Below are 11231 nucleotides of genomic sequence, written 5' to 3' on the forward strand. Positions count from 1 at the left end.
CGCCAGTTCGCAGACTGGGTTCGCGGACTGAGTTCACGGCTCTTGTTCCGGTTCTCTTGATCAACAAAGTTCGCAAACTTCGGTTGAAGGAAAAAAGGACTTATACATATATGTGTTACCACACAATGCTTATATCCATCATTGGTTATATAATCTAAACTCTTATTTCAATCATTGAAACATTCTTAGAGGACGTTATTATATAGTTGTTATTCACAAACTATTTTTCGTTAAAGTAAGCAATTTTCAAAGTGATTAAAACGTATCATGACTTTCGTCACTAGGTAAAGATGAACTTGGCCAAAGCAAAAGCTTACCAATATATATTTCGAGAAATAGATAAGCGAGATAACTCGGCTCGAAATAGCAAATGTGTATAATCAAAGTCTATATAGCAAAACGACTTTTCTCCCAAGATAGGAGATAGAGTAGATAGACTTTTGAGTGATAGATAAGTTCAAGTCTCCACATACCTTTTAGTCGATGAAGTTCCACCAGTTCCTTGAGTAGTCCTTCGTCTTGTATGATGATTGCCGTGGAGTTCTTGAGCTCAAATATACTTTCTATCCTAGTCCGAGACTTAATTATAGTAAACTAGAAATCAAGACTTATAGTTTTGATCACTAACATTGACAAACATGCTTGAGATAGCAACGCATGCGAGTTTGACCGAGCAACGCTCTAACATAAACCATATCGGCTAGCGGTCAACAGTTCACCACCAGCGGTTTAGCCTCTACCACTCAATAGAAATTCCATGGCTTAGCGCTTTTACCATACTGGCGCAGCCAGTTCACCAGGCCACCTGGCATGGTAATTGCGTAGGTTAGCCATTCCCCATTGGAACCGACCTAAATAGTTCGTTTTTCGTTAACCGAACCGGCACGTTTGAATCTGATTCACATGAATCTAATGTTCCAACAAATCAGAAACAAAATTGTGTACAACTCTAATACCTCCGAGTCAGATGTATGAGACGAATCAGACTCAAAAAAAATAAACGATCTGATATATATGACTCGGGCTAAGTCAGAAACAAATGTAGATTCATAATTCAAGTCAAATCCAAACAAACAAGGTGATGGGCTCCGGTCCAAAAAGTCTAAAAGGCTATATATTCTAGAAAGGGAAGGAAAAAACAAGAACAATTATGAGAACGATTATGTAGTTGTTTATTTCATCCGAAAACATCATTGTTATCGTCGCTATTTACAAATTTGGAGGCTAACCTGGTCTGTTTACTTATGCGTCCAGGAATAAATACATTAAAGTAGTAAGTGACTATACTCTTTTTGCATTTTCCAGGGAATCGCTTCAATGCAGACTCCAGAAAACTCTCGGTCTGGGTTGTAGGGTCTGTTTTCACAAGAGTTTCAAAACACCGCTGTTCCGCTGCTGTCCACGAATTTGAAACTTCTTCACCCATTTCATCGAATTTCCAAGTAAAGAAAGCAGTTCCTAGATCGTCTTGTAGCTGGAGTCCTTTCTTAAATACATGAAGTTTGATGCAACCTCCACACCCCTTTGAGTAGCAGGAGCATGAGTTTGATCTCCCCTTTCCAATCCGTTCTTCTTTATTAGTTTCTGTGCTTTTGCCTTCAATTGGCCATATCTTGGTTCCCATATACCTTGAATCAAATGAATCACTTTGACCATCAGTTGAGGAATTATCACTTTTCCTCGGCCCTATCCAATCTGGAATGTCAGCCTGATGACGCTTGCCAATTTTAACTTCAATTCTTGGGAGATCATCACCAATGAAGTTATGTAACCTGGGTGACCTACGAGCTGTTTTATGCTTCTCTTGACTATTTTCACTCGACACACTTAAATTATCTACTGAATCAACAGAGTCAGACAAAGGTGAATCCTTTTTGGTGGTTATCTTAGCTTCAGGAGTACACACCTGCTTCAGTGGAAGACTGTTCCTCTCCGTCAGTGACTGGTTCTGTAACCCGGGTGACCTACGAGCCGTCTTATGTTTCTCTTGACTATTTTCACTCGACACACTTAAATTATCTACTGAACCAACAGAGTCACACAAATATGATTTTTTTTTGGTGGTTATCTTAGCTTCAGGCGTACGCACCCGCTTCAATGGAAGTTTGTTGATCTCCTTCAGTGACTGGTTCATAAGTATATTCTGAATGTTTGGCTTTTCTGGAGTCAATGTAACACTAATAAAATCCTTAAATCCGTCAAAATGACTATCTCGGACCCTTTTTCTTGAGAAATCATTACGACATCTCGACGACTCCACTGAGATGGGTTTGCAAATACATTGCTGAGACATCTCAGTCGAGTCAGTGCAACTGATTAAGCATGAAACTGAAGAAGCAAAAGAAGTTTGCTCAATTGTTTTTGCTAGAGGAGGGCTAATGGCACTTTTATTTTCTACCAGATCAAGTCTCCGCTTTTTCTGAAAAAATAAGTGGAATAGACATAAACAAGCTAGTCAACTAAATGTAACAAGAACTAAGCTGCAGATGGTGTAAACATTTCGATATAAACAACATGCCAAACTTTCGATTTGAGTTTCTACCCATTTCAATCTATAAGCACCTAAAGTTTTTTGATCTTAAGCTTTTCTCCTATGAAGCTAATGGGAAAGTCACTAATTTCAACTTTGGGTGGCAGTTGATCAAAAATCTCACGAGGAATGAAATCCAACGTGAATGAGGAAACAAATGAAACAGAAACCAAATGGATGCTTCATGAGACTGATGAGTCTAGGGTATAGTCCTATAATTGCTAACTACAAATTAAAACAAGGATAAGAAAATGTTGCAAGACAATGTGTTAAAATTTACCCATGGAAATTCAGTAGTGCTCAGAGAGATATGTTCCCGTGCTTTAAGAATCTGTCTCCTCCTAAGTTTCTCCAGTGGTGGCTTTTGCTTGCAAGGATCCAATGCAGCTGTTCTTAACCACAGTAATATGTCCCAACATAATTCGTCCGTCTTATTAGACGATGAACTTGAATCAACATTCTCCATGGATTCTATATCAATCTTTGGAACTCGATTATTCATCTCTAAATGTGTACCTTGAGAACCCAGAACTTGATTATTCAAGATGATTCTGGTGCCATTACAAGAAAATGGTGCCATGCTTCTGTTTCCTACAAGAACGTGTCTGACTAATTAATACAAACACTTGGTAGTCATTTTCACCAATCAAATCTCCATAAAAAATACTAGTTATTAAGCATTCATTATAGTACTAGTAAGAAAGGACTAAGTTTAGCAATGCGTTTATTGATAATTGAAAACCCTGAACCTTAATTTCTAAACGATTCAAGGATCTTCAAACTAAAGAGCTCAAGGAGAAGGTTTTTGTTTTATTTTGGTAACATCACACTGTTATAAAAGTAGAAGGCAAAAAATTAAGTTGTTTGGATGCATATAAGAAGTAGCTTTTTGACTTAATCAAGTAGAATGCTAAAAGTTAACCTGGAATCCAATTTCAAATGAGCTTTAAAACCCAAAAAGAAAACAGTGGTTCTCGACAAACCGTCACTTTAAACCACTACAAAACGGCATAGAAACATGAATGATGGGTCTCGTCCTGCTGGGAAAATAGGGGGTCCAGTTTTGGAGTTTGATTGTGTCTATGCGGTTTTTTTGTGGTCTGTTTGGACTGTTTATCCAGAATTTTTGAAAAAAAAATACCATAAAGCTGCCAACATTGTCATCTTCAAAGGTTTTCACTTTTTGGACTGGCAAATGAGAAACAATTTTAAGGGAGTGAAACACTTACCAGTTTGCATAACATCTCAGAAGTTATTTTTGGGCTTTTGGAAACGGAAAAATCAAAATCTAGTTTGAGAACATAACTTCGGAATGACTTCTAAACTTTTTGTGAAGCACTCCTATATGAGGTCAAGGAACAAAACACCCTACACGACAAAATGGGGTCTTTTTCTTTTGTTTCCATAAAGAGCATAAAAAGAAAGAAAAACTTGACGATCTAGGTAATAGAAAGACAAAAGAAGAATCTTGGACATCAGAAAGAGTGTTGTATAATCCTTACTCTCCAATAGTGACGGATTCAAGGGGCCAAAAAAAACAGACCCAGGCTTGTAGGAGTGGTCAAGGACTATTCTTAGTAAACGATATTTTTAAACTTGTGGACCAAGATAACTATTCGGATTATATCCTAAGTTAATTCTCTTATGGGTCCGTCCCTGCTCTCCGACTCCAACATTACTTCAAGTGAAGTAGAACTTGAAGTATTTAATGGGTTTTGGATAGGGGTGTAAATTCGGGCAGGCCGGGACGCCCGATCCAAAAACTAAGACAGGCCGGGCAGGCCAGACTTAATATTTGTGAGCCCGTAAACAAATTCAGGTCGGGCACAAGTAGATAATTTGCTACCCAAAGACCATCCAAAACCCGCTTTTTATACGGGCAGGCCAGATCGGGCCGGACATGCCACTATTTTGATTTTTTTTTTTTATGTTTAAATTTTCAAATGAACGGTATTAAATACAATATCCTTTCCTTTCCAACATCGCATATCATAAGTGATAGTATTATTTTATATTTAAATTACACTGACAAATATTTAATTTTAGCCTATAATAAATAATTAATTAGAGTACAATAAACTTTCTAATAAGAAAATATATTACCATTAATGTTTTGAAAAGGTTAATTATAAGTAAAAAAGCAATTATATATTTTATTTTTCTTGACACAAAATTGACAATTATAAAATTGTAACTTTTAAGTCTTTTAAGAGGATATTAAATGATTAATGGCACATAGAAGGCTTTCAGGCCGGGCACCAGGTTGGGTATCAGGCCGGGCATCATAATTAATCGCAAAGCCCGAGACCGCCCAATAAATTAATCCAGGCCAGGCCGGGTGGTCCATGACGGGCCATAACAGACTTTGGGCTACTTCGGGTACATGCGGGCTCGGACGGATACAGGCAGGCTGAGTATTTTTGGGTATTATTTACTCCCCTAGTTTTGGAGTAGCTACTATTTGAAAGAATTACTTGGTTCATGAAGAAGTCGAAACAGGCTAGAATGCCGATGAAAAAGTCAAAATCCGAAAATCGTAGAAAGCATGCTTCAAAACAAAAATCTCAGAAAGCGGATAGTGCAGCCCCTAGTTAACAATTCGGGATACGTGTAGTAGTTCGGGACGTCATACGTACGAGAATTATACGGATTCGGTCAAAAATACGGTCAATGGTTCGTTGTTCGGACAGTAGTTCGGAACGGCATACGTACGTGTATATTCGTTTTATAAATGTGAATTCGGCACTTAAAATTCGGCTTACATATATGATAAATTGATAAGTATTATGACCTTATTACGAGACTAATTTTATTTGTATATTATTTATAAGATGGAAAAAACATTTTAGCGTGATTATTTAACAAGAAGTAAACAATTTAATCCCATAAATGTATTATGAAAAGAGTTTATAGACTTTTAACAAAAATTAACACATAAAACACTGGTTAAATAACTACTGATAGAAAATTTTAACTGTATAATTGTATTTAAATATAAAATATATATAAAATCAAACAAAAACCAATCAACAGAACTCTAGTCAGAGAGTTAACTATGGGAATTCTAGTTCGGAAATATCATTCGGATTCGGTCAGTTCGGATACGTTCGTGAATCATTCATGAGGTCCATATAATCCGGGAACTCGGTTCGGAGTTCAAATAGTTCGAAAATATCATTCGGATTCGGTCAGTTCGGATACATTCGTGAATCATTCGGGAATGATTTGGAGAATTGATTCAGCGTCTAGGTTTTCTTATTTTGATCGACTAAAAACATTTATCTAATGAGTTATAGGTAATAAAACTTACAAAAAGAATAACGGAAGGCAAGGAGTTAACCCTCGTGGGTGAAATTAATTAAGTGCATTAGAAAATACCTTAGGAGACAAATAGTTTATCGTCTAATCTAAGGTTTTAAAAACTCTAGAAGGAAAACATTCTATCGTCGTACGCTTGCCTTCACCCCATAGTAGACATCTTTAAGCCATACTCACTTGTTGGAAACAAGTAACTCCTTTCAATGACTCTGGTATTTAATCCTAAAATATATTACTCGTTTCATTCCATTTTAAAAGAAGATTTAGGTGTTTTCATGTGGATTAAGGAAAAGAAAAGAGATTATAAAATTTTCAAATCTATCCTCATTGATACTTTTCAAAAATATTTAAGTCATTCTTTTTGATTCCTACATTTTTGAGATCTAGTGGATTATTTAAGATTTTTATTTGGGAAATTGAGCTTATAAATTTGTATATGATTCTAAAGTAGAGACAAATCAGAAAATTCTTGGAAAAAATAGGAAAACTTTAAAAAATATAGGAATTTTTAAAAACCTAAGACCTTAATCTAAACTGAGACAATGCAGTACTCCCTCCGTCTTTTATTAGCTGTCCTAATTGACAAAGTCAAGATATTAAGGGGACTGTAAGAAATGTCATGACTAACCCTATTAAATATTGTATTATTACTAAATTTAAAACTAATATATAGTCGTCCATAAATATTTTAATGAATTGGTAGAAGCTTTATTAGGAATTTTATAGTTGTTCATAAGTATTTTTATTTAAAAAGGAATGACGACTAATATGAATGATATTGAATATATTTTTTTCCTTATATATGGTGATACTATTTAAGATTTTGGATTCAGTTTATATTATAAATGATTTTATAATTATGAAAAATAAAGGGTATATTTGATAGTTTAAGTGGAAAATATGTCTATAAACAGAAGATAAATAAAAAAAGACAGACCAAAATAAAATATAGACAAATAAAAAAAGACTGAGAAAATATTAGTTAAAATATTAGGGTTTTAACCAAAGTTCAATTGTGGCACCTAATTTTTTTCTCCCTGAAGCAATGACACCTAGTTATTCATATATTAATAATCGCTACTTGGAAAATCCGTTTTTTCATCCTAATCAACAACGAAAACCATATGATTGTTCACATAAATTCTTTTCCATTATCATTACAAAAGAGATAAAAGAAATTGGATTTAGATTTACCTTATAAAGAGTTATAAAACTAACCTTCGTAATAATAATAAAGAATGACCTTTCCTCAATGCTTCCTACAGGAAAAAAAGAATAAAAACCATAATCAAAAATCTTTGAAGGATGTTAGAAAAGTAATCTTGCTTGGACCCCAATGAATGAAGTACATGAGAGGTAAAGAAAAAACACATACCTCAACTCTAAAAACCTTAATAACCAATATTCTAATTCCTCTCTCTATCTTAGCCTTCAATGTAATTTGTGACTCACAAACTCTAAGGTTTGCTATTTATAGGTGTAGATCCTTGAGACTAAAGGTAGTCAATATTTGGTCATAATTCTTTTCCTAAAATATATAACCTAATACTATAAAAATAAGGAAAGTCATTAATTGTGTTTGATTAAAATTGGAATTAAAAAAATAAAAATCCCCTAAAAATTAGGAAAATATGAACAACATATCTATGGAAAGAATCGTCGTGCACTTAAACTCTTCCCTACATAGATTATTTGTTTCCCATAAAACCATATTCTTAACAATGGGTGGGTAGATGGTGTCTTGGGTGGGCGTATCAAAGCATTAATGAGGATGCAGAAAGAAATTATGGACTACAATACTATATATGGCAGGACATTGGTTTCTTTTATTACAGCCAAGGTTTATTATGGCAGCCAACGGGTATCGGATCATTAGGGTGGGTATCAGAATTCATATAAGATAATGTTCTCTTTTATATGTATTTTATTATCGTTCCCAGTAATCTGGTATCTTTTAGCATAGATGCAAAAAGTTGAAGTTTTATGGTTTTGTCCGAGTCATATAAAAAAAATTCAATTTTGTGCACATTTTTTTAATTTGGTATTTCTATTTCATTGCGTGAGTGCAATGTAGTCAATTTCGGACGAGATGGTCGAATTCCGCCGGAAATTCCAGTTTCGGCATTCAAGGTAGCGAAATTTTGCATTTCGCTGAGACGAAATTTGGCCGGAATTCTTGGTTAAGTTTCGGTTGACTCGGCCTGAATTGACCTGAGTTGGCCGGAAATCTTCGTTGAACTTTTTAAAATTTGTATGGATCTTGGTTTTTCTACTATTAGATGAAAATTTGTTTCTTTTTATAAAAATTGCTGGTGTTTTATAAAAATGTTTGATATATATATTATAGGTATAAAATTCGGGAAAAACTTTTCGGTAGTTATTCCGAGATTTCAACGAGAATCTCCGCGAGACGAAATTGTCCCAGTGTACCGAAATCCGGAATTGACTACGTTGAGTGTGTAGTTAACAAATGATCCCACTACAATGTATGGAACGAGTCATATTTGTTGTTATATATAACTAAAAGGGGGTGTCACTCGAACTCTCATTAGTAAGTGTCACAAAATCAGACTCCATTTTAAGAATAATTAACAAATTTAGATAGATGCAGAGCTCTGGCGATTAGTCGTGCGACGCTGATCTAGTCAAACCCAAATTTTCTCATCTTCTTCGATCAATCTCTCATGTCTCTCTGTTTTTTCTCAATCCTTTATGGTTTTCTCAATCATTTCTTGTTCCTTTCCTTTTCAGATGTCCTAAATTAGATTTCCTTTAGAGTTAATTTAGTTTTTTCAAAGTTACCATAATTTTAAATTTTTTCTCAAAATCCTAATTTCTGATATCTAGTCTTTTCAATTAATTTTGTTATTTGCTATTTTCTTTTGTTTCTTCTTGATATTATCATGTTCAAATTTGTTTGATTGATTTGAGTTTTCAGTTTTGTGAATCGGGTTACAATTTTATTTATAATTGACTGCCTATTTGTTGTTTTTTCTGATTAGGTTATGGGCTGGAGGAGGTAGCAACATAAGGTACTGAGTTTCACCATCATGAGATTATGAGAATAGAAATGGGATTTGAACAGATTTAGAGGTTTTTCCTGGGTATGGTTCTTGCAAATTTCAAAGCTTCCTTACTTTGGTTATAGTCACTATTTCTCTATTGATTGGTTTGGGTATGCTACTCTAGCATTTTGAGATCCTACTTCTGTAGGGATTTGGTTATTGAAGACAAAAATACGTTTATTTATTGTTCTTCTCTTGATTCAAGGGTTTTTATTGAGATGATTTTGTTCCTGGGGTTTTTTTTAGTCTCACAGTTATCTCCATAATAGACTTTATAGGCTGTCAATGATGCCTTTCAGGGTTGAAGATATGCAAGTATTTAAGGGTGAAAACGATTTCTGCTGATTTTGGTAATTTCGGGTGTGTGGGTGAGAAACGAGTTTAAACCCTAAACAATGTACTGCAAGGGAGTACTTTAGATTTGAGAGATCAATCTGTACAAATCCGGCCTAAACCAAGAAATGGTCGTTCCAGACTTGCTTCGGTCACAAAGTGAAGGATAAGGGTTGGTTTTGGGGAGGGAAGCAAAGAGAGTGTTGAGACCAGAATAGTTGATTTTGGAAGAGTAGTTGTTTTACGACTTGTATCAGAAAGTGGGAAGCTAACAGATGGAAAGCTAGCAAATATTTTCTGAGTGTTGTATGCTCCTGACATGAACTTGTTGTTCGGTGGAAATAGGTAAGGCCTATTTATACAAGTCGAAGTGAAACGTACTCTGGTCTCATTAAGAAATGAAAAACGGGTGAGTAAATGGGAGGAGGTGGTAACCGGTAACGCCTGGAATTGATGTTCCATATAAGAAAGCGTTTCACCATTACTCCCTGTATTTACTAACCGCCTCATCCTTATGACACTGTCTTATAACGGGCGTAGTGTACGCCGCACACTGTAAACCGCCAAACCAATACCCAATGAGCATCCCCCAGTTTGTGACATGTGTTGATGTCTCGAGTGTTTTCATGGAAAACATGTAGCATGTTGTTGTTGTCTGGCAAGTGGATCTTGGGAGACTTGCCGGCTCGGTGGTGACCTTCAACGGTCGAGATTTTGCATCTTAAGAGGAAAGGTAGCCGTTTATTATTGCAACCCTTCGTTTGGTAGCCAGTGACATGAAAACATGATCAGTATGGATTTAATATGGCCTAGTTTAGGTGCGGCCAAAAGTTAGGGTTTTGGCTTTGTTTAGGCGCGACCAAAATACGGCCAAAGGTTGCCATGCATTAGTTGGTAACCTTGGACGGCTAAGATCTGCACCTTAGATTAAAGAGTGGTCGTTGATTGTTGTAGGCCTTCGTTTTGGTAGCCACATAGGGAAGGCCGGCATGGTACGGTGCGGCAAGGTGGTTGGCATGTCATTGGCACATGTTGCATGGCATGCCTTGGCGCGGTTTGGCATGGCCAAAACTAGGGTTTTGGGCCAAAGGTTACCATGCATTGTTTGACGACCTTGGACGGCTAGGATTTGCATCTAGGATTGAAGGGTGGTTGTTCATCGTCGCACGCCTTCGTTTTGGTAGCCGAATAGGGAAGGCCGACATGGTATGGCGCGACAAGGTGGTTGGCATGCCATTGGCACATGTGGCATGGCATGCCTTGGCGCGGTTTGGCGTTGCCAAAACTAGGGTTTTTGGCCAAAGGTTACCATGCGTTGTTTGGCGACCTTGGACGGCTAGGATTTGCATCTAGGATTGAAGGGTGGTCGTTGATCGTCGCATGCCTTCGTTTTGGTAGTCGCATAGGTAAGGCCGGCATGGTATGGCACGACAAGGTGGTTGGCATGCCATTAGCACATGTGGCATGGCATGCCTTGGCGCAGTTTGGCGTGGCCAAAACTAGGGTTATGGGCCAAAGGTTACCATGCGTTGTTTGGCGACCTTGGACGGCTAGGATTTGCATCTTGGATTGAAGGGTGGCCGTTGATCGTCGCACGCCTTCGTTTTGGTAGCCGCATAGGGAAGGCCGGCATGGTGGGGCCAAGGAAAATGGCGCGGACGGCTTGTCATAGTAGGGCCAAGAGTTTGGCACGGACGGCTTGGCATGGTGGGGCCAAAGCAAGGTACGGTTGGCTTGGCATGGTGGGGCCAAGGGCAAGGTTCGGTTGGCTTGGCATGGTGGGGACAAAGGTTTGGCATGTCATTGGCGCATGGTGCGGCTAGCATGGTTGGGTCCAAGGCAAGGTGCGGTTGGCTTGGCATGGTGAGGCAAAGGGTTTGGCATGCCATTGGCATATGGTGCGGCTAGCATGGTTGGCATGCCTTGGTGCGGTAGACGTAGCTGGCATGGTTGGCATGCCTTGGCGCGGAGATGTAGCAGGCATG

At 37.3% G+C, this 11231-nt stretch overlaps 1 protein-coding gene across 1 annotated transcript; it reads right to left on the reverse strand.

Moving 5' to 3' along the window:
- Nucleotides 1–1177: 1177 nt before the first annotated feature.
- LOC113352135 lies at nt 1178–3266 on the reverse strand. The gene is made up of 2 exons (XM_026596000.1): nt 2811–3266; nt 1178–2419 (listed from the first exon to the last, which is right to left on the reverse strand). Exons 1-2 carry the CDS (start codon nt 3108–3110, stop codon nt 1178–1180), a joined length of 1542 nt encoding a protein of 513 aa, XP_026451785.1. The 5' UTR covers nt 3111–3266.
- Nucleotides 3267–11231: the final 7965 nt, after the last annotated feature.

Source organism: Papaver somniferum, chromosome 2 (assembly GCF_003573695.1).
Source record: "Papaver somniferum cultivar HN1 chromosome 2, ASM357369v1, whole genome shotgun sequence".
Taxonomy (NCBI): Eukaryota; Viridiplantae; Streptophyta; class Magnoliopsida; order Ranunculales; family Papaveraceae; genus Papaver; species Papaver somniferum.

Bases quoted from the DNA above. Each gene is read 5' to 3' on its own strand.
- LOC113352135 (XM_026596000.1), bottom strand. From the start codon at position 3,110: ATGGCACCATTTTCTTGTAATGGCACCAGAATCATCTTGAATAATCAA. The intron at 2,420-2,810 runs GTAAATTTTAAC...TTATTTTTTCAG, and splicing joins GCACTACTGAATTTCCATGG to AAAAAGCGGAGACTTGATCT.